Consider the following 24728-nt stretch of genomic DNA (forward strand, 5'->3'; position numbering starts at 1 on the left):
AAATATAGAAAAAGCTCATCAAACTCCTGTTCACCAAACTCGCTATCATAAGTCCAAGCTTCTCAAATCATCCTTCAACATAAAAATACTCATTTGATACTACACTGCATAGCCTCTAACTTGGTCCCACCATCTATCCCTCACTTCCCTCCTAAACACTATGTGTTGGAAATCATGCTCCATCAGCAGTGGTAGAGACCAATGGTTAAGCTTGGAACACTGGCTGAAACCAAGTTTGCCAGCCCTGTCACTAACAGCTGTGTGACCGCAGGCAAACTGCTTAACTTCTCAATTTCCTCATTCATAAAGTGGGATTAATAATAGTACCTATAAGATTATTGTGAGGCCCATGTGAGTTAATCGTGTTTTAGAGTTTAGAACGTTTGCTTCTGCCACATAATGAGCATTTGATAGTTCATTGATTTTGATTAGAAAACTCACCTATAGTCTCAAACTAAAACCTTACCTGCTCATCCCCTGAGGACATGGCTCTTACTGAAGTGCTCCCAAGTAAGGCTATTTTTTCTTCCACACCACATGTGTATAAGACATTGCATGGAAGTGAGGTTTCTTCTTGCTCCCTAGTGCAGTTTCCAACCTATCTCTCCTCATTCCTCTTCCAAAGATCCCATCTTCCTTGAAGCACATGTCATCATATCTTGCCACAAGCTGCCCCAGTCACACTGCCTCATCCACTGATGTCACTCACAGGCTAAAATATTCCCTTCACCACCACTTCGATCAGCATTCTTGGCAACTTCAAATCCCTTAGGTAATACACCCAACAACATTATCTCACAGTTCTTTGGCCTACTTAAAACCAGTCTCATTTTTGTTAAAACGAAGGAGAAGAGGGAGAGGGGAGGGGGAGGAGGAGGGGGAGGGGAGGGGGAGGGGGAAGGGAGGGGGAGGGGGAGGGGAGGGGGAGGAGGGGGAGGGGGAGGTGGGGGAGGGGGAGGGAGAGGGGGAGGAGGGAGAGGGGAGGAGGGGGAGGGGGAGGAGGGGGAGGAGGGGAGAGGGAGGGGAGGGGGAGGGGGAGGGGAAGAGAGGAGGAGGGGAGGGGAGGAGGGGGAGGGGAAGAGAGGAGGAGGGGAGGGGAGGAGGGGGAGGGGAGGAGGGGGGAGGAGGGGAGGGGGAGGAGGAGGAGGGGGAGGAGGAGAAGAAGAAGAAGAAGAAGAAGAAGAAAACTACTTCATCTTCATGCTCCCAGATCCAAACTATATTGCATCTATACCCACAAATTCTGTGGGGGTGGGGGGGTTCTGTTAAATTAGAAGTGTCACTGCTTCTATCTAAGGCCACTCTCTCCACTTTCTCTCTCAGTCTCATCCCTAGTCTCCTTCTCTAGGACTTCACTTCTAAAAAAAATCTCTCTTTCTTACACCATCAATCTAAAGAATCTACTTGATTCTTCTCTTTCCCTCACACCTTTTGTCAGCAAGTCCTTACAGCTCTATCTCCAAAATATACCTCAGATCTACTGTTCACCACCTGTGATGCTACTGTTTAGTCCAAGCTGCCTCCATCTCTCTCCCGGAACAAAATAACAGTTTTCTCACTAGTCTCCCACCTCTATTTTTAACTCTTATAGCACAGTCCATCTTCTATATAGCAACCAGTTATCTTTCTAAAATGTAAATCATATCATGTCATATCTCCACTTAAAGCTCTCTCTAAAGCCTTCTGACTAAAATTAAGTCCAAAATTTCCATTCTAGACTACAAGGCCCTAAACAATCTGGCTCCTGCCTACCTCTCTGTTATTATCTCCATCCTCTTTTTCATTTGCTGTATCTGGCTATCCTGCTTCTTACCATTCCACTAACATGTCAGCTTATTTTTCATGGCTTCTGCACTTGCTTTTGCTTACAATGCTCTTCTCTCAGATCTTCTCATGGCTCACCTTTCAAAATTCACATTTTAACTCAAGTGTCTCCTTCCCAGCCAAGGCCAATTACCCTCAAGCATATTGTCTCATCGTCTCCACAGCACTTATCAGCAGCTGAACTTTTTTTTTTTTTTTTTTTTTTTTTTTTACTGTCTCTATCCTTATCCAATGTTAACTCCTTGAAAGTAGAAACACTTGTCTTGCTCGCATCTATCAATATATCCTCCACACCCAGAACACTCTTCCTGGAACATCAATGGCAGTCAAATATTTTTGACAGACTGACTAAAGTCTCAAAATAATCAGGAGTATACTATATTTTTCTCCTCCGGTGTTGAGGACCAAGTCTGACATGCCTACTGATGTGTTAAGCACTTCACAGAGAAGGACAAAGAAGAAATAAAAGTACTGTTACTCTTAAATAATTCAAAATCCATTTGAGGAAGAAGAGAAACTAACCCAAGATACTACAGAAAACTACACTTCTAACCCAAGATACTAAAGACAACTACACTTGACCCTTGAATAACACGGGTTTTAACTACGCCTGTTGACTTATATGTGGATTTTTTTAAATAAGCATGTACTACTGTACTACACAATCCAAGGTCGGTTGAAACCATGGATGCAGAATTGCAGAAAAAGAAGGATGACTGTAAAGTTATAAAAGGATTTTTGACTGCGTGGAGGGGAGGGTCAGCACCTCTAACCCCTGTTTACAAAGCAAACTATCATGTATCATACATTAGGCTTACATATGTAAACACAGGAGAATTAGGCAGGAGAGGAACCCTTAGAGAAGAATAATTCCATGAGGTATGTATCATTTTACAGATGAGGAAACTGAGGTTCAGGCAGCTTAAACAATTCACCCAAGGTTAAAAACTAGGAAAGGAGTCAGGTTCAAACAAGTCTCTTGATGTCAAAGCTCATTCTTCTCTTAGGAACCTGTTTCTGCCACTTCCTTATAAGAAGAGCTGGCAACTATGAAAGGTACATCTAACAGAAGTAAGACTGAATAATATCTGCCAAGGACATCTAGAAGACTATAACTCTACCAATATTAAATGCTCAAAGTGCTTGGGTCTTTGGGTCTTGAAAGATAAAACAGATCATCAGTCCCCTGAAAAAAACACAGCCTATTACCCACAGGACACTAGGACTGATGAAGTAATGTACATAAGAAAAAGATATGCAATTAACAAAGGGATTTTTAAATTTTATTCAAACTATTCTTAGAAATGGAATATTTTAGGAAACTTTCCATAGAAGCTTCCTGCCTCACTCAGATCCAAGCTAGCCACTCTGAATGAATTAGTTATTAATTAACTGTATGGGAAAAGGATGTGTGTTTACATGTGAGTATGCACAGACGTGCATGTATGTGCATGTATTCATGTATTTGTATGTGGGAATGAGCTGTTATCAATACATTTTTGCTATTAATATCTTATGAAAATAGGATGAAATTTATGGAAACGGACTTTTTTAATGGAATGAGCATGAAAATTAGGAAAGATTACAAAGGATAAGCACAGAGGGGAAATAAGCAAATAGATGAACAGGGCTATGTTAAAGATTAGGAGAAGGGAAAGATTAGATGTCATGGGACTTAAATTTATTAAGAAGAGTTTATATTACTATTTTGGAAAATAAGGAGTCACTTTTCTGTTTTAGAAAGTGTGCTAATGTGGTCACAATGGCTATAGAGGTAAACTACTCTAATAACTTGAACATAATGTGTTTAAACTTAATTGTTGTCATGTTTCATGGGAAAGCCATCTTGTAATGACATGCAAGACTCTCCCAACTGGACTGAGTTTGTCAAGGGCAAAATCCACATCTGATTCATCTTGCATTTCCCAGTGCCTAACAAAGTGTTTTGAGTGCACTTTTTATTGAGTGCACAATTTTAGTGGGGTTTTATTGAGTGAAAAATTTTAGTGTGCAAAATTGAGTGCACAATTTTAGTGGGGTTCAATAACTAATGAATTTGAACTGGACTAAATTGAAGTATATTAAATTTATTTGGTCAAATTGAATTAGAATGGTCGGGATGGGAGCTACTAATTATCCTCACAAATCACTTTTATTCCTCCATTTTAGATATCAAAATATACTTAAGTAACTTCTGTTTTGCTTACAGTGAGCTTGGAGTAATAGCCTTCTTTTTACACTTTTACTGTCTGCACTTTACAAAGAGGCTGTAATGTACATAGCAGAAGTATAATCCACTACTTTACACATAGATGAACCTGAGTCATAGAGAAGCATCACGTTATTTTTTTACAGGGTTACTCTTACATCACTGCCACCTAAAAGTGAGTCAGTGGAACAGAAGAGATCTGAACTCAAAGTCCAAATGCATTACTTTCATCACCAAAGTTCATCTTAAAAGATTCAATCATAAAAGGAAAATTATGTAATGTACAAATAAACATATTTGATAGTCAAAAAAAGGCACAAAGATGACTGCTTTTGGCAACAGAAATTCCTGTTATTGCATCCTTTTTTCACATAGAGAGCATGGTTGTTTGAATGTACAGAAAACAAATATATAAGCAAGGGTAGGGAATCTAACATGATTTTGAAGAATATCCATCCTCAGTTACATTACTCTATCTCTACTGCTGCGTTTATTATTTTGATAACTGATATTTGGAGTATTTTTCTGCTTGTCAAAGACAGCAAATGGGGCTTGTCTTAAGTTTTAAGGCTGTCTTAAGTCATCTTCAGTAGTTCACTTAACTTTCTACCACATATTTTTTAACTTCATTTGTTATCACAGTGTTTCATTTCACAGTAAACCAATTTGTGAAGGACACAAAAGGTATTTATTTTACCAGTTCAATCAAGTTTGTTTTCTAAACAGGTTTGTTTTAAAAAGTGAAACTTGTTTTCAGGGTCATTTGTGTTTCTGACTTTGTTTGTTGATACTGTATCAGAAACTTATTTTTCAATGCAAACAAAACTAGTCATCTAGTCAAATTTCAGCAGCTAATACTGCATAAAAATGGAAGACCTGATTATTGAATAAGGTTCTAAGGAATAAAAGAGTCACAAATTGATTTTATTCTTCTCTAATCAGAGTAATTAAACTAAAAATTTGCAAAATGACGTCTCATAATATGAACTACTAAAAAAGGAATGCCAAAATTAATCAAATGTCTTAAGTTAGCAAAAGAACTCTGTCACCTCAATCAAATCTTTCAATTACCTCACATCAGGTGTGGAAATAGTAAGATGTTCTCCCACAGCTTATATATATAATGAGTGTTTATGTATGTGTGTACACATGTATGTGAGCATGTATGTATATGTACATTGTGAGGCTGTGTGCATATATACATATGCGTGAGGGTGTGAGTATGTGTGTATTTCTGGTCACTTTTGGGGTCTTAGTAAAAACTCTTGGCATATGTAGAGTGTGCTCAGGTTAATGATATAACAAGCAATATACTTAAGCAGTTTAAGGATTAACATGTCGGTCAGCTCGCCTTTCCAGGTAAGCAGCTGGAAATCAACAAGTATTTCCATGTCCTTAAGATAAACAAGAAAGGAATGTAATTCCTTACTTACAACAGAGGACAAAGACTAAGAAAATATTTTATTCAACCTGGTCAAGAAAGCATGATGATCTGTCTTGACTTTCACAACTCAATGTATTCAACAAACCAAGACATCCATTCTATCATATAAATACAATGCTAATAACATCAGCTGGTTAACATGACGTCATATATTATCTAACATAAATGCACTATTATCATCCTTTTTTACAGCTTTATTGAGATATAATTGACAAATAAAATTATGATAAAGTTTACATTATGATGATTTTGATATACATAAACATGTGAAAGGGTTCCTCCCATCAATTTACACATTCATTACCTCACATATTTGCCTTTTTTTTTTTTTTTTTTTTGGTAAGAATGCTTAAGTTCTCCCAGCAAATTTCAACTATACAATACAGCGTTATCAACTTTAGTTACCATGTTATACATTAGGGCCCCAGGACTTATTCATCTTATAACTCAAAGTTTGTGTCTCTCCTTATGGCTCCCACCACCCATTATCCCTTTCCTTCATCGTTAGAAAGAGACATAATAAATTGTAAAAGGGTCCCCAAGTAAAGACTTGAAAGAATCCCTGCTAAAGAAAGAAATTTTTGCAAGTGAATGACTACAATTGATATCTGTTGAGGGCCTATATATGCCAAGCATTATTCTGAGTGCTTTATAAATATGCCAGTTAATTCTCATAACTATCACATGAAATTAGTATTCTTATGATCTCCACTTCACAGAGAAACTAAGAAGGAGGACAAGAGTTCACTAAAGGAATTATCCATACCTCGAAGTGATTAGAAAGAAATAGTGGTTAGTCACTACAAGTCTTATCCAGAAGAGGAAGAGATTTAAATATATTATTTACATATATATATATATATAGAGAGAGAGAGAGAGAGAGAGAGGATAGAGGTGGTAAGAAGAAGGAAGGAACAATAACTAAAAAAGGAAAAAAGAATCTGACATCTCCCAAGCACTTCTAAATGCAATGCATTTACAACAGTCATATAATTTTAACAGCCCTATAAAGAAGGTATTAACTCTATTTTACACAGGAGAAAACTAAGGGTCATAAAGGTTGAGTGGCTGTCCTAAAATTCTGAACTCCAATCTTTGTGATTCTAAAGTCTATGCTCTTTTCAATAAGCCATGCTGCAAGGGAAAATAAAAGTAAGGCAGGGATGGGGTAAAGGGATAATAAAGAATGTGAACCCAGAAAAAAGAGAGATGTACCAGTTTTTGGAAGTTCCTTGATGGATACTGGATACTGGGAGCCATGATGCTTTTAATCTCGAATGCAGGGCTGTCAGGAGCCAGAATGGCTACTTGATTTCAAGAATCAGTGCCCTTGATCCCTCAACATTACTCTTCTTGCCTATCCCATCTCATTGTCAGCGAAGCTGCTATGAGAAAAAGCAATGGCCAACTCACCTAGATGTGCCAGTCCCATACTGAGCAATTGCAGAGTGCATACAAGTGGCCTGGCCTAGCTCAACACACAGTCTATGGACAGCTTTACTCAAACTGAGATGCCAGTCCATCACTGTATATATGTTATATGGCCACAGCAGAAGCCAAGAGAACATTTTCATATCAATGTGAAGGTAGGCACAGTTCAGGAGTGACCATAATTTTACATTTCAGAATGACAATGAGGAGAGCCATAAATGATGTCTCAAAACTTCAAAGTTTCCTGATAATTCCAATATATCATTTTTGACCAAAATATCATGGGTACAAGTTGAGAATCTTTTCCATCAACTGAGATTAAAAAACAAATATCAATTTATTCAATAATTTGTTTATTAACATTAATATATTTTATACTATATTGGCCAGATTTATCAACTTCTGGTGGATTTTATCTTTTTTGGGGGGGTGGGGGTCGTGTGTATCTGTGTGCGTATGTGTTTCATGTCAGTCCCCTACCAAAATCGCAGCTTCTTGATCTCAGGTAAAATCTGTCTCAAAACATACTGGGGCCTCCAGGCTGGCATGGGTTAAGGAAGAAAGTTGGACAGCTAGCCTGGCCAGGGGCCTAGGTGACGTGGAAGTGAAGTGAGGTCCAGGGTGACTCAGGCTTGATCAGTGCCAGCACATGTACAAAAGTAGATTCAACCTGGTGGTGACTTCCCATTCTGAGTGGCCCACATGAGCTGAAGGACACTCCAGCTGGAAAAAAAAAAAGGGATGTTTCCCCTCCACAGAAATGGGGCTTCCAATAATTTCACTTAATTGAGTGGATTTGGATCCAAGATATGAGAAAGGGGATATAAATCAGGAAACCAAGACAGAAGCCAAGTCTGGACAAATAAAATAGGAGGTTACAGGGAAAGCTATGACCCAAAAAACATAGACATTTAAGTTTGGAGCAGCAAAACAAATTTCAAACTAATGGGCAGGTGGGGCAAATAACACTGCTCTGATTTACTTGTGGCTTTATTTGGAACTGACCAAGAAGCTCAGAGGTACTGAGGAGAGAAAAATAATGAAACTAAAATGACAATACTACGACTTTTTACAAAACACTTACTAAGTACCAGTAGTATAAGGGTTTACATATATTATCTTAATTCTCACAACAAACATATGAGGTAGATCATTTTCTCTTATCAAGCCCCTGTAGACTTTGAATATAACAATATTTCCTAGACTTCCTATAGACATTGAATATAAAATATTTTCAGTCATAATAATCTAAGGAAGGGGATGAAAATTCTGGAACATGGTTGGCGTATTTTTCACCAGCATTAGCTAATTTGTACTGAGTCATCCTCACTAATATCCAGCTGCTACTTCTGAGATGCAGTATTTATTATAATTTTAAAGGTTACATTAAAAAGCAGCAAAGGGGGCTTGCTGGGTGGTGCAGTGGTTGAGAGTCCGCCTGCCGATGCAGGGGACGCGGGTTCGGGCCCCGGTCCGGAGGATCCCACATGCCGCGGCGCGGCTGGGCCCGTGAGCCACGGCCACTGAGCCTGCGCATCCGGAGCCTGTGCTCCGCAAACGGGAGAGGCCACAACAGTGAGAGGCCCACGTACCGCAAAAAAAAAAAAAAAAAAGCAGCAAAGGGACTTCCCTGCAGGCACAGTGGTTAAGAATCCGCCTGCCAATGCAGGGGACATGGGTTTGAGCCTTGGTCCGGAAGGATCCCACATGCCGCGGAGCAGCTCAGCCCATACGCCACAACTACTGAGCCTGCACCCTAGAGCCCGCGAGCCACAACTACTGACCCCACGTGCTGCAACTACTGAAGCCCGCGTGCCTAGAGCCCGTGCTCCGCAACAAGAGAAGCCATGGCAATGAGAAGCCTGACCGCAACAAAGAGTAGCCCCCACTCACTGCAACTAGAGAAAGCCCAGGCGCAGCAATAAAGACCCAACGCAGCCAAAAAATTTAAAAATTAAAGATCAAATTCGTAATCTTGGCCTTATTACCATTACACTGAAATCAACTGGACTTACAGATCATCAGTATACACAGCACACAATAACACAATTTCATTACACCTATTTTTAAATAGAACAAGGTAGACTCCTAATATTGAAACATATAAAATGAAACCACAAAAACTGATGTCAAAATGTGCTGAAATTTAAAACTGCAAAATCATGAACAGTCTTTGACTTACTCTATGTTGAGAGCTGCAGTCACAGAACACATGCAAAGGTAAATAAAATTATGATGAGTTATACTAAGTTAGTACAAAATTAAGAACCAGAGAAAACTAAGGAAACCCTATACTCAAAGACAGGAACTGAATCTGCTACAAAGTTAACAGTCCAATTACACTTATGTAACAAAATAGGTAAGAATATAATCAAGGACAGATGGAATGTTCCCAATCTAATGCCAAGTTGGCAAACTAAAATTCAAAAGCATCATTTTGTAAATTGAGACTTGAAAATGTCACAGATGTCACATCTGAATTAACCTTAAGTGGCAGTCCAAATAACTAGGAATGAAATCTGTAATCTCATGTTTTATCAGCAGTGGACAACTTCCATTTTATGGCAGGACAGATGCAGACTACATTACCAACAGGCTGCTCAAACAAAATTGTTTTGTGTTGAATTAGGTGAACACAAGCAAAATAAAACACTTTAGATATGCACTGATTTTCAAGTTCAAGTTTCATGGTTATAGATCTGTGTTTGATTTACTTTACCATCAGTGGCTTAGACTAATGTGTTGAGTGAAAGTGTATTATACTAATACATTATTTATGTTGCTATAGATATAGCTGAAAAATTAAAAATTTTATTATCAGTACATCTTTTTCTGAAAAGCATCCTCAGTACCATAACATTTAATCATATATTCTGGGTAAGAAGCACTACCCTCCCCTTTCAATTCCAAGAAATAGTCATTTGTAGACTTTTTGCTCATCAGTGGAAGTGAAAGCGTTACCAAGAAACGTAAGACACTGCACAACTCTTAGAAAATGAAATTAACATCCTTATTAGACAGTAAAGGCTTGACAATTAAATTACTGTTTGATATATGGAATTTAATAGAAACTGAATTGAATTAATGAAATAAGGCAGATGATGTGTAACATTTAGCATGTTAACTCAAAATGCCCTTCTTTAATATAAAGACATGGAAAAATTCTTATGCTTTACTCTATAAAGTGGTAAATATCAGGCTATAAAAGTGTATACACATTGCAGCAATTTAAAAAAAATATAAGTAGGGCTTCCCTTGTGGCGCAGTGGTGGAAAATCTGCCTGCTAATGCAGGGGACACGGGTTCAAGCCCTGGTCTCGGAGGATCCCACATGCCGCGGAGCAACTAGGCCCGTGAGCCACAACTACTGAGCCTGCACGTCTGGAGCCTGTGCTCCGCAACGGGAGAGGCCGCGACAGTGAGAGGCCCATGCACCACGATGAGTGGCCCCCACTTGCCACAACTAGAGAAAGCCCTCACACAGAAACAAAGACCCAACACAGACAAAAATAAATACATAAATTAATTAGAAGACGCTCTTTAAAAATATATATATATATAAGTACACATATGAAAAGATTAAAAATAAATATACAAAATGCTAGTAGTAATTATATCATGGTGGTAAACATTGATTGATTGCTTTTCTCTTTTCCCAGATACTTTTTCTAATTTGATTACATTATTTCAATAACAGAAAAAATATCAAATAAAACTTATGAAATTAAAAGCTGATTTTGGAGACAGGCTGCGCTTGCAAGGTCTATTTTCTGCTTCTAAGTATCAGCCTTCTTTTAAAATGCTTTCAGCTAAGTCTTCATATACATCTATCAATGAACTCTGCAGGAACATTGCCCATCAGCTCCAGGTGCCAGAAAAAAATTTTACAGAAAATGTAAATATATTTTTTAAATTCTGTGTTTTTATTACTTCTAGTCTTTTTACTCAGTTTACTCCTTACAACGCTCTTTAACCCGCAACTTGGTTTAGTGTATTGTTGCCAAGGTTGATGAGATAGATGCAGCAAGGAAAGCATTAGCAACATTTTCAACATTGGTGCAAGCCAATTCAGAAGGAAAATTCACACTATTATTAACCAATTTAGTCATCATTGTCTTACATCAGGTTAAGCAACTAATGGAAAATATAACAATATTATTGTTAATCTCACAAAGAATATAGTAGTAACTTTACAAACACTATAAACCATACCAACTGAAAGTCTTGTGTGAGAAGAGAAAGAAAAGAATAAAAATGGTGGATTTTAGTAAACTATTTAAAAAGCAATTTGGTAAGATAGAGAAGGATAGTATGTGATTTACATGTTGGAAGCAAAATGAAAATTAGGAGACTGGGTAAAGTAAGGTTTTTGGAAGTATTTATATGCATTTTTGTTACATTCATAGTGGTGTAAGTAATAGGCACTCAAAAAGCAAGAGAACAGACACAACACCTATAAAAGTACTTTGAAAATTCAAGTTATGGCTTACATATTAGAGAATGACTAATCTAATTGCTAGAGTTTGGAATATAACGAATATATTCATCGTTGGTTATATATCAAACTCATCTCTAATAGTATTACTGCCTGTGTTTGTGTAAAAACCATTTTCCATATGCTTTCCCACGGTTGTCTCTGTTGTTCTTTTCCCGAGTCCACTGAGGTAGGTGGAGAACTATCTATACACAAAGCCAAGTTTATCATTGGTTAGACGAAAACAGTTTTCTAATCATCCAATGTTCATTCTATTATATCACATCGTTTCCAATTGCCTTAATGCCTCCAACTTATGTGATTCCAGTACACAATAGACATTCAATAATTATGTCATAAATGAATGAATTTTGATCTAAAAAAGTAAATTAACATTATAAGGCATACAACTGAGAGTAGAGGTGCCCTATGCCTCATTAGTACACCATGTGATCAATATACCACATCATAATAATTAACTACAGCTTGATCCTCTCCAAGGTTTCTTATTCCTGTTTGCTGAAAGAAAAAGCCTCTTATTTATTCTATGTAGCTGTGTCAAATAATGTGAATATCTACTCTGAAAAAATATAATTCATTCATCCTACTCAGAAGAACTGATATTGTTGTGCCTAAGTGATAGACATAGCTCCCCCAAATTGAGAATAAGGTCAAATCCAATCTCGAAAACTAAAATTTTACTACATACTAAGAGATCCAAAGAGTAGGGAATAAACTTTAAGCTGTCCTTGATTTAGCCCCTGGGTGGGTTCAGGATGCCCACCTCTCTAAAACCAAGTTTGAAAAATTTCTTGGTTTCCTTGCTCTAAACAGTACCCAAGTAAAGTTAGCCTGGGGCTAAATACTGAATGACCTTCATTCCAAATCTGGACATGTAGATATCAGCTTGTTTCAATTCAATAACCCCAATGTCCTTCAAATGTTCTATTGTAATAGTGCTGTCAGTATATTAGCACATTCTTTTATAAAAATGTCAAATATTCTCTCAGTTTGAGGGACATTTCAAGCTGAACAGTGAAAATCATAATATTGTGTATACCTCTCTCACTGGAATTTGAGAGAGAGAGAGAGAATCACATAAAGAAGGTCTGCGGCCCCAAAACGCAGAAATTTTCCTGCATGAAGTCTAGAAAAGCTTCACGTAGAGGTAGGATTTAGGATATTTTTTGGATGACAGGCCTCCAGTATGGCCAAAATGTATTGTATCCTTTACTTCCTTCTAAAATAAGGATAGGAGGGACTGAGACGTTATTTAAAAGTTTAAGAACCACCTTTCTAGTAAAGTAATACTCAAAAGTGTTTTTTTTTTAAACCACTCAGATTTCTACCTCCAGCTCCAATTCCAGATCCCAATAAATATACCACACTGACCCTACCCTACCTCTACCTTTCCCCACCCTCCAGCCATCCCTCCATAGTGAGGCTGCCATTATTATTGGAATGTGCTATAATCCTCAAATCTGTTGGGGTAGGAAAAAAAAAAAATTTAAGAACCAAGGTGAGGGGAGAGGGAGAAGGCCACATGTCCCAGGCCTAGCATTGACAAAATCCTCCTATTTACATGATTAATACTATTCCCAAATTAAGCTACACAGACATTGCATTTCCATGGTGGTTGTTAAAGCATTAATATGTTATATGTATATGTTGAAAACAGTGTATATTATTTTTATAACCTAGTTCTGGCATTTCTTCACATTTTAATATAATAGGATCCTCAAAATGTAGACCTGGATTTCTACTCCAGGGATCCCTCTCTCTTTACCTCTTAAGAGGTCCTTTTTAGAATCACTGGTCTAGTTTCTAGAATTGAAGCAATCACAAAGCCAAAATAATGGGCACTGAGATTGGGAGCACTCACTGAAATACCAAATTAAACTTTTAAAGGGAGCACTTCAGGGATTAAAACTGTAGTTTATAAAATATAAATTTATTCTATTTCTGAGATGTCTGCCAGCAAAACATGAAGTCCTAGAAAATCCACAGCAACAGTCAACGGAAGACTTGAGCTGCTAGTTGTGGAACTTCAAGCAATTCCCTCAACTGCTCAGTGTCTCTATTACCTCAATCATCTTAAAGAAGGGGCCTCAACCAGCTAGTCCCTTCAAGGTCCCTTTCAGTTTTAAAATCTATTTTAAATCCAATAATTATAGAGGTACTAAAACTTATGTTCAATATATAAATGTCTAATAATTTCAAAAAAACTAAGAACAAAGGAACCTCAAATATAATTCCTAAACATTAAGAAATATAATAATTGTAGGATGTCATCAAAATGGTCCCCTTTGGCTTGTCTGTCATTTGCTTCAAATAAAGCCTGAGCCACAAGAAAACTATTTTAACACCCTGAGAAGATTAAATAGTTAATCCACTGGGAAACCAAGTTCAAAGACAGAATTCACAAATCCGCTCTCCAGAGAGAAGCACTGAAACTAACAAACATCCATTTTATTTTTAATAAAATTATTCTAATGATACACTGAATACAAATTATGTCATCTAGCATGCATTTTCATTGATGTATTTTCCTTCCTAATCTGAAACTTAGATAAAAGTCATGTCTAATGTTGACAGAAAATAACCATTTATAAGTCAGGGTCACACAGGGAAGCTGTAACATGTCTTACAGGAAAACATCCATAATAAGGGATATTCCAAGTTCACTTCTTTGAGGAGAAATGGATGAGAAGTGGACGATTGGGCAGATTATGAAATTAACTACCAAGATAATTTCTGTTTTCATGGCTTCACTAAACTGGAATTTCTAGTGCATCATTTACTACCCCATAATTATGCACCAAAATATTAACTAATTAGCAGGTAAGAGCTCAAGGGGTAGTAATAAATAGACATGAAATCTGAACTTCTGTGGAGTTCCAAATGACAATCAGACCTACCACACTATAAATGTAATAAACCTTGTCTGAAGAAAAAGTATCAACTCATATTTAAATAAATAACTTCATTGACTTTCAGCTCACATAATCTACAAGCTCTTTAGTCTCCTCTCTTTCATTTCCCTTACTTTATGATCCAAATGCGAAGACAATACAAGTAGGGCATACATGTTATATCATACATACAAAGATAGAAATAATATCCTTCTAATGCACAGGCTTTGGAGTTCAATTTTTGTATGAAATATGCTTGGAAGTAGGACATAATTTTTGTTTTTTAAATCACTGTTCTTGGAGAATATATGAACTAAAAAATGCTATAAAAAATAAGAGACAAATAAAAACTAAACTGCAACAATTGTCTTTAATTTCTAATTGTGCTGTTGATATGTTTAGTGTTAGGTCCTACATAGTTTGTGCATTTAAAAAGAGCTTCACACTGCTAGGTCTAAGCTCCATGAAAGCAGGGACCATGTCTGTCATGTATGTCGTGTATCCTCAGTGGTAGGAAAGTGTCCAGCACATAGTAGGCACATGATACATGTCTGATGCATGAAGAAAGGAATAAACAAATGACCAACAGCAGATAACCACCTGTTTCCATGAAATATTTCTGAAAGCCTTGCTCATCTGCCTCTACATTCTCTAAACATTAAATTGTTTCAAATAATTTACCTCATGTATATTCGTGTTTCAGCTTGAAAGATCCTTATTACATTGAAACTAGTATGTGAAATATTGGGTTGGCCAAACAGTTTGCTCGGGTTTTCCCATAACATCTTATGGAAAAACCCAAATGAACTGTTTGGCCAACCCAATATTTTGAAAACATTTGGAAATATTTTTAAGAACAGAGAAACAGGTACCGGAAGCTTGAGTTTGAGTTCCAATTCTGGTATTTAGTGGCTGAGAAACCTTGAACAGGTCACCTAGTATCTTTGAGACTCACTTTTTCATCTGTATAAGAGGGATAGTATCTATCCAGCCTACCTCATAGGGTTTTAATGTAGATTAAATAAAATACTGCATATTTGTATTACAGCCAGAATTGGACAAAGAGATCACAAAAGTCTAAATGTTTCCTCTTAAGTAACAACAGTACCCACGATAAACATATTGTGGGAAAGACAAGTTTGAAATGTCAAAATAGGTCCTTCCTGTCAATATAGAGGCACCGTTAGTACCAACAGTTTGGCTAACAACAAAAAAATCACATATTTAACAGACTGCATATGGAAAGGCTCTTATAACCCTTAATACCTTTACACTGCCATCTCAGCATGAGGGAAAAGAAAAGTTCAGGGAGGTCACATTGCAAATCAGTGCCAGTGGCAGACCCAAAACAGAGCTTTTAACTATCCAATCAGCACTTAAGCTAGCTGAGCAATGCCACTTCTTAAAAGTGCTGTAGTAAGGTAAAAACACAGCAAATTAGACAACATTACACACTAATCCAAACTCAGTGTCAAGGATATGTCCTGCTCTCTGCCAAAGCCAAGAAAAAAATTGTAGCTCACAACCACATATAGACAATAACATGAAAACACAATGGTCCTTTCTGTATCTCCATTTTCTTTCAGCTCTTGACATATTTTGCAAGATAAAATTCTTGGGGAAAATGTTTTATATGTTATGTCAGCATTCAGACATAGTGGGAAAAAGGGAAAGCGTGAGCTGCCCATTCCCCTCACTTGGCCCCATGGTTGGCGCCTTGCAACAAACACTGTACTTTCCTTCACCACATCATTTCATAAAGTCTTAGATTTAGAATTCAAAATGTTTGAGTTTACTATTTTAAGTTAACTGAATGGTTCAATTCAGTATACTACTTAGATAATAAAAATAGAATATACACTAAAAATTGCTCACTTTTGTAGGTGACATTTATGAACTTACTACATTTTCTAGGAAGTCAGCTACCATCAGTCTATTATCAATAACTTTCTACACCTATGCACCCAGAGGGAAAAAATGTTGCTGTTAAATCAAATCTTACACATACATACGTGCATAGATATGTGTGTATGTGTATATATAACCACTCTAAAAACAGACACCCAATATTTTGGTATTTTCTTGATCTACAGAAAATACCAGATCTATGATGTGGTGGCTATGAACATTTTTATTCTATACTTCTTCCTCACATTTTTTTAAACTATAGAGCAGCACTATCCAATAGAAATATAATGGTAGCAACATTATATTTAATTTTAAAATTTCTGGTAGCCATATTTTAAAAAAGGAAAAAGAGATAGATGAAATTAATTTTAATATTTTATTTAACTCAACATATCAAAACACTATCATTTTAACATGTAATATAAAGATTGATATATTTTTCACACTAAGTTTTTTAAGTCATATATATATATATGATTTATGAATATATATATTACACAGACAATACATGTCAATTAGGAGGCTAAATTTTCATCAGAAATACTTTATAAGTATTTACATTTCATAAACTTTACAGATAAAAAATAGGTCCACATAGCCACATTGTTCCAAGCATACCTAGAAGTTTTCCAAAAACTAAATGAAGGACAGCTTTTAAATTTAACTAAAATTAAATAAAAATTAAAATTTAGTTTCTCAGTTGTGGTGAAACCAAGCAGGACCCTGCAGGGTCTTCCCAGGGACAGACACCCCTCCCCATGTCCCTGGCCTCTTGTTTGTAGAAAAGCTTTAGCCTCCTAGGCCTTCCCCAAGTTCCAAAGAGCATATTTAATCAGACTAATGCAGATACAAAGGAAAAGAGTCAAGCAAGACAAAATAATAACAGTTTTATTTTTATTAAAACAAAGTCAAGGGCCCTTAGTTCCTCAAGGGCTATAGATAATATTCTGAGCCATATCCCTGAGTAGTTTTACAGATACTAAAACCCCCACCAGGTGAAGGAAATTAACTGCATGCTGACCACAAGCAGGTAGACCCCAGGCCGGTTGGAACCAGAAGGTTGATGATGTTAACTCCTGAAATACCACCCTGTTACCTCACCACCAACCAATCAGAAAGATATCCACAACTGATCACACACCCTGAGACCCTCTCCCTCACCTTGCCTTTAAACACCCTTCCCTGAAAGCCATCAGGGACTTTGGGTCTTTTGAGCATGAGCTGCCCATTCTCCTTGCTTGGCCCCAGAGTGGGTATGCCTTGCAATAAGCTGTACTTTACTTCACCACAACCTGGTGTCAGTAAATTGGCTTTGCTGTGCACTGGGAAAGTGGAACCAGGTTTGGTTCAGTTACAGTATTAATCATAATTCAAGTGCCCGATAGCCACAGGGGGTTAGATAGCGGGGCAGGGAGGGTGATCTGAATTCATACCTACCACAATGAAAGATACCCTACAGAACACCTCAGATATACTCTGCCAAAAGGCATTTTCAGAAATTGAATTTAAAATGTTCTTCCTAAATGAGAAACTTTCTGTTTAACTTCTTTTCCCCAAAGCTGTATACGACCCATGCACTTATTTGAGAAACCTAAAATAGAGTCATCAGCTTTAACATACTGATAAGTCTCCATATCTAATTAAACACAAGAACCTCTAGGACACTGTGCATTTACATAAGTAGAGTCAACTCTATTATTTGTTATTACATTATTCATTGAAGGGGAAAAGTAAGTCAAGTGCCCTGATCATTTGTGTCTATGTATTGCTTTATTTATCCTGCTGATGAAGACTATCACAAACTGGAAGGTAAGACTGGAGGTCACAGGAAAGATTAAAAAATCGGAGGAAATAGTTTAGGTAAGTTCAGTTTCCTCCTTTCTGAGCTCTAACTTTTCTAGGAATATCGAGGTATGAATATCCTGTCAAAGTCATTCATTTGTAATTAAACTAGTTCAGAACCAGGAAGAGGCAAGTGACCTTAAGCCAAGTAAAGTTTTGCAAAGCATGTTCTTGCCTCACGCCTATGTAGATTTAATGGTTAAGAACTTGAGCTCTAGAGTCAAGCTGTCTGGGTTAGAGCTCTGTTTCTGCCACTTGTTACCAGTTTAACTTGGGGAAGGTTACCTAATCTTTCTGTGTCTCACCTATAAAATGGCCATAATAATAACAGGACCTAAGTCAAAGATTGTTATGATGAATAAATGCAATTTCACAGGATGTAAAACATCTTAACACACAGCACTGACCCTGGCACATACTATGTGTCCAATAATTATAGCTATTTTTAACTCAGAAATTAGGACAACAGAGACGGGATTTTATGTTCAATAAATATTTGTTTTAAATGAAAACATATGTCCATACACTTTATAAATGCCAAAGTGCTATATAAGCTATTTTTATCCTATGCAAAGTAAGTTTAGAGAGTCAATCTATTCAGACAATGTATTTAATGGAAAAAAAAAAGATCCTCACAATGTGGCTTACTTCACGTGTTTTTATAAAGTCTTTCCCCAAAAAACAGACCCACACATATTCCCTTAAAAAAGTGCTAACATGCATACCAAAACCAAGTATAAGTTATTTATCTGTCAACATCACTTTAGGGTGATTCATGTCTCTGTTAATCTCCACTGCAAGCAGCGTCAGTTTTAAAAGCATGGTCAACAAACTGCCCTGTGATATTCTAGAGAATTCACAGATTAAAAAAATATTAACTCTCTAACAACAGTTTCTCTGACAGCCAATTTTCTTTTATGTTTGTTTTCATTACTATTTTATGCTTCTTCTTTACCCTCCTTGACCAAACCTGCTAATTAACAAAACTGCATCTTACTGGGTTTCCTCTTTCTCTCTCCCCTTCGTCTGCCATGTACAGTCACTAATAAGCATTAAAAGGCCAAAAGAGAGGTAGTAGCAGTAAACAGGAGAAACAAACTAATCCAGCAATTGGATAAGTAGCCCTAGAATAACCAAGAAGGCCAAATTAAAACTTCAAAAGCTTTATAACAGGTGGTTCTAAACAGTCATAAAACAGTCACCTCCATGGGTGGCCATCTCCTGGTCTGTAAAGGGAATGAAAAAAATATATATAATTCATTTTATTCTTTAGATGATTAAAGAAACAAAGTATACATAAAACTACCATTTCTATACCTAACCAAGATTTGTCACTAAAATAGCTATAGAAATACTGACATGATAGGATTTTAAGAATAACTTTTCAGAAAGACTACAAGGGTAGAAAATTTTAAAAAATAATTTCTCAGAGGACAGATTATTTTTATAAATCTTTAATGTATACATAAAGAGAAACGAATTCACAGACTATAAGCGCTATAAAAGCAACGCCACTTACTCTACCATGAATGCTTCATTAATATTTCAGCGATGATGTTGCAATTTTCCATGAGCAACTGTCAGAGCTCTGCTTCTTGATATGTATCAACAATCCAAATTACATTCAATACTCGTGTATCTGTCCTTGACCAAATTACAATTTTGATGTATGTAGTATTTCAAAACTCTCACCCAGGCATATGTAATTTTATATTGTAACCACCCTGCTGAACCTCAGTATGTTTCTTTCTCAGCCAGTCACCCATTTAACCCTTACACTTGCTGAGGAGTTTTCTTCCTTCTACAGACCTAGCACCAGGGAATTTTCCCTTAAATATAATATCCCTTCCAGCGCCAGAAATGTCTTCAATACCCACACGCTGGTGCTATCTAGTCCCCGCCGATGCTTAACGAGACGTCCATTTGCACAGAAATCTAGACCCCCACCATTGTAAGGCTTTGTCTCCTGCCTCCGAAGGCCGGAGTTGCAGGTACACGTCAAGACAGTCACGCTACAAATATAAGAAGAGAACCACAGCCCAGGAGAGGGGCAGCTCCTCCGGGCAAAGCCAGACAGGCGATCGCCCAAGGCGGCCGAACCTGAGGCAACTGTTCCTCGGGGGCGCGACCCGGCTGGTGCGGGCGGCGACGGCTTCTCCCCCTAGAGGAGTCAGGCGCCCCCGGGACCGGGCGCCGCGCAGCTGCCAGTCACCTGCAAACTCCCGGGGCCCGAGGGCGGGAGGTTTCCCAGCCAGCACTCGGCCGCGCGCGCCAGGCCGGAGGAGACCCGTCGCCTCGGTTTCCAGAGCCGCCGGGCCCCCGCCGGGCCACCTCTCAGATCTCCACAGCGCGGCGGCCGGTGACCCGGGCCAGAGCAGATCCTCGCCGCGCCCGCAGCCCGCCCGCCGCCGCGTCCGTCCTCACCTGACAGCCACCCGCACAGAGCTCTCGTCCGGGGCGCCCCACATGCCGGCGGCAGGCGACAACCGGGCCCGTGGGCCTCTGCACCGCAGAACTGAGGCGCCGCCGGAGCCGCGGCGGTCGCGCGCAGGAGGCTGGAGCTGCAGGGGGCGGACGGCTCACCTCCGCCGCGCTCCAGCCATGGCGGGCGACTGAATGGAAAGGTGGCGGCAGCAGCGCTGAGGCAGAAGGAGGAGGAGGTGATTCACTGCTCGCGGGTGCCCGCCCCTTCTCCCCAGCTCAGCCCCCAGCACTGGGGCGGAGACGCGGCGCGCTGAATGGCTAGCGCGGCGGCGGCGGCGGAGCCAGCAGGCCGCTCAGGGGCCTCCTGCTGGACGGGCGAGTGCGCCCTGCCCCCTCTGATGGGGACGCGGCCTGCGGGCGGCCGGGCTGAACGCGCCACACCCGCCCGGGCTCTCCGGGCTGCTGGCCCCGCACTGTGTCAACGGCGGCCTAGCTGCCGGCCCCACCTAGCGCTGCCCGGCCTGCGCCCCGCCCTGCCCTAGGCGGGCACTGCCAGGCGCTGCTGGCCCGGAGGCGCGCGGGGGGGAGGGATGCCGGCCGCGAGCTGCCCACGCCCCAGGGCGACGAGCTCTGCGCCCTTGCAGGCTCTTCTGAGAATGCTGCGGCTAGAGCCCGCCCTGCTGCAGCCTGCCTCTTTTCTAAAAGCAAAGCTTGATTCCCCAGCGGAGCGCCAGCAATCTGCCAGCTGCCGCTCTGGTTCGCCTTTGTTTCCACCCTTAGCTTATTGTCCTCTCTCCAGCTTGGACTCTGACCCCTATCCCCAGCCCCCATGAACGTTCTCCTTCCCAGGAGTCAGTCATTCATACTAAACCGGATCCCGGATTTGGCCACTGCCTCTGGGCAGCTGGATTCTGCAGTCCATCGCCCATTTACCAGCCCGTGTGGGCTATGGAAATGATGGAATCTTGAATGCCTTTCTGTTAAACCATTTGTACACTGGTAAATGAACTGCACCCTGGTACTGCCAAGAGTTCCCAGAACTGAATATCCACCAAGACCTGCTGTGTAGTAAATCCTTCTCAACGGACTTTCTTTCCCTTCTGGCCTTCAAAAAGCACCTCCCAATCCAGGGATTCTATCAACATTGACCCATTGTGGTTTCTGCTTGTGGCTATTGTGCTTCCCCATTCCTTTAGATAGCTCTGTGGAAACAGCCTTTATTAGCTTTGCCACAGAGTATCTTTTGTGGGCTGCCCCATACATTTCTCTAAATAAACATGTGGGTTCCTACAAAATAGTATAATACATTAAATGGCACCATCCAAATAAAGACACTGTCCCAAGTACCTACAATCTAAAATGGCACACGTAATCATCCTTATCAGCAGAGATAACAGCAGCACAGATTGGGACAAACAAGAAGTATTTAATGATCTTAAGTGAAGGCCTATGTGATATATAATTATAGAAGTTTTAAATTTATTCCATCCCTTAACCTCAATACTCCTGAGTCTTAACAGACGTAACTAGGAGGTAAAGAGGGCAGAGATGGTGAATACCCTCTGCAGATCAAATTGGTGGCAAAGCTCTCCTGCCCTCTGGAGAACCTCCTCTTCCTCAGTATTTGTCTATCAGCAAATCAAAACACCATTTCCTCCTTCCCTGGCAGTCCCACATCTGGGTGGATCTGGACTGGCCACCTTGGTTCTCAAATTGATAAAAGCTACAAGGAAGGCAAGTAAAGCCAAGCAAACTTAGCAAGAAAACTAAAGAGAAATATGTATAATTTAAGAACATTATATTAAAAAAATTCTCATTTAGAATAGTACCAGTACATACATGTTTCAGTAGGAGCTGTCACAAACACAAATACCACCAGAATCCAGGCAGGTAATTTAAGTGAGTGGAGCAGGCAGATTGTGAAAAAATAGAGAACATAGGCTTCTTGCAAAGGCAGTGGCCCTCCTTGGCTTTGGCCAGCTGGAATGCAGACCCAATGCCTCCAAGCTTTTTGTTTGCTTGTATGTTTGTTACTTCTCAAGAAATAGAGAGGGCTTCCCTGGTGGCACAGTGGTTGAGAGTCTGCCTGCCGATGCAGGGGACACGGGTTCGTGACCCGGTCCGGGAAGATCCCACATGCCGCGGAGCAGCTGGGCCCGTGAGCCATGGCCGCTGAGCCTGAGCATCCGGAGCCTGTGCTCCGCAATGGGAGCATCCACAACAGTGAGAGGGCCACGTATGGCAAAAAAGAAATAGAGAAAAGTCAGACTTTTATGTGAAAATTCCTTAGTTTTAAATATCAATAACTAATTCAGCACCATATCTACATACCATGCAAACCAATCAAAATAGGTCTCAGGCCAACTTCAATCCCAAGCCATCAGTCTGGAACATCTGGCCAAAACATTAGCACCAATAATAGCTGTGTCTTTGGGTACGTGTTGCACGTGGGTTCAGGAAGTTAGTATAAAAATTCAAATTCCTATTGATGACTCAGTCAGTATTTTTCTCCCAAATTTCAAAATTTATAAATCAAGTGTATATTTTGTATTTACTTCAGATTCCTTATGGCTGCTATAACCCCTTTCCTTATGGCTCACCTAATTAATTAATTATCTTAACTTGAAGAAAATTATGAGGAAAGAGCTTTTACCATAAGAGCAAAAAATCCTTTCCCAATTATTCACTCAATAAATATTTAATAAGCAGCTGCAATATGCAAACAATGCTGGACACTAGTGATATGAAGAGAATTAAGAGTGTCTTACAGTCTAGTTCAGGGAGACAAATTTGAAAATCCATAAGTGCAATAATAGAAATTATGACAAGAGTATGATAAATTCCATCTGGAAGGGTGAGGAATTCTTTAGGTATAGACCACTCAGGATGATCTCCCTGAGTCCACTCTTGCATCCACACTGCAAAAAAGTGATCTTTTAAAACATAAGTCATTTATGTTATTACTCTGCCTGAAACTTTCCAATGGCTAACTAAAACAAGTAGAATAAATTCTGGATTTTAAGGCTCTTCACACTCTGGCCTCTCCAAACTCTAACCTTATCTTTTGCCGCTCCAAGTTTTAACAGCTACTTTTCAGTGAAACTGGCCTTCTTTCTGTTTCTTGAAAACAAAGTTTTTTCCTGCCTTAGGACATTCCCACTAACTAGTCCCTCTACCTGGAATGTTCTTTCCCTGAATCTTCCCATAGTTGGCTTCTTTTGGTCTTTTAGGTATCAGTTTAAATGCAATCTCCTCAGAGGGACCTCTCCTGATAATTCAATCTAAAGTAGCACTCCCATAAGGCCAGCTCACATGATTTGCATGGCCCAGCGCAAAGTAAAAATGCAGTGTCTTATTATGAAAGCAATATAATAATGTAGTTAAAGATATTAAAATAAAAAGCTTTTTCCTTTCTTCTGAGCTCTCCCATTAAATAGTAAGTAAAAACACTATTAATGTCATTTTCCATAAAGAAAAATTAAATTTTTTAATTATTGGCATAATTTTACCATTCATCTTTTATTGTTCAATGCCAGCTTTAAGTATGAATAGAAAAGCACTTAACGCATATGTGGAATTATAAATTATACAATTCCTGTTGTGTAGTTCATACATGCATGTGAATTTGATTCTTAACTGAACCATGGAAACATTACACAAAACTAACTCAACTGTTTTTATTTTACTTCTTGATATACCCACATTCTACTAACAATTTCTCACCTTTGGCTTGCAGATGAATAAGGAAGAACTGAAAGGAAGAGGAACTACCTTTCCCTGTCTTTCTTTACCTTTTATGTCATCATTTTCAGAGTCAGTGGTTGGCAGCTACAGGGAAGTGTAAATAAGAAATAAGATAGGGTTCTTGTTCAATGTGCTTCTTAGAATGCCATTGCCTTCTTTTGCATTTGAAGCAAGTTCTGGTTTGAGGGGAAGCATGGTCTTTCAAGGTGTCAGCTTCCCTGCTTAGTCAGTCATAGATGTAACACGTTTAACTCGTACTTGTCCTGGCTTTGAATCTTACTTAACTTCCATACATCGTGCATCAACCAAGATTCTGTGCTCACAGGGCATCACAAAAGCTATGAGAATGGTGTACCAAGGAATGGAGGTTATGGGTATTGCACATATGTCCTCTACTTACCCACATGCTCCACTGTCTTATCAGACCTCCTTTACAAAACAAATTCAAAGATAAAATTATTAAGAATTTCAAGACAGTGCTAGCAGGGCATTAAACAAAAGTAGGGTCCCTCTAAG

General features: G+C 39.1%; 1 protein-coding gene across 13 annotated transcripts in view; it reads right to left on the reverse strand.

The window, feature by feature from the left end:
- KIF21A (kinesin family member 21A) overlaps positions 1-20957 on the reverse strand; it is a 157451-nt gene extending 136494 nt beyond the window's left edge. For 9 of the 13 annotated variants that reach the window (XM_067696172.1, XM_067696171.1, XM_067696167.1 and 6 more), the window contains exon 1: positions 20469-20942. In XM_067696172.1, coding sequence (XP_067552273.1) covers positions 20469-20512 — 44 coding nt within the window. In that variant the 5' untranslated portion in view covers positions 20513-20942. Of the gene's footprint in view, positions 1-20468 lie in introns of all 13 variants that reach the window. The other 4 variants (XM_067696177.1, XM_067696168.1, XM_067696164.1 and 1 more) reach the window with 2 other exon arrangements.
- Positions 20958-24728: the final 3771 nt, after the last annotated feature.

Source organism: Pseudorca crassidens, chromosome 11, assembly GCF_039906515.1.
Source record: "Pseudorca crassidens isolate mPseCra1 chromosome 11, mPseCra1.hap1, whole genome shotgun sequence".
Classification (NCBI taxonomy): domain Eukaryota; kingdom Metazoa; phylum Chordata; class Mammalia; order Artiodactyla; family Delphinidae; genus Pseudorca; species Pseudorca crassidens.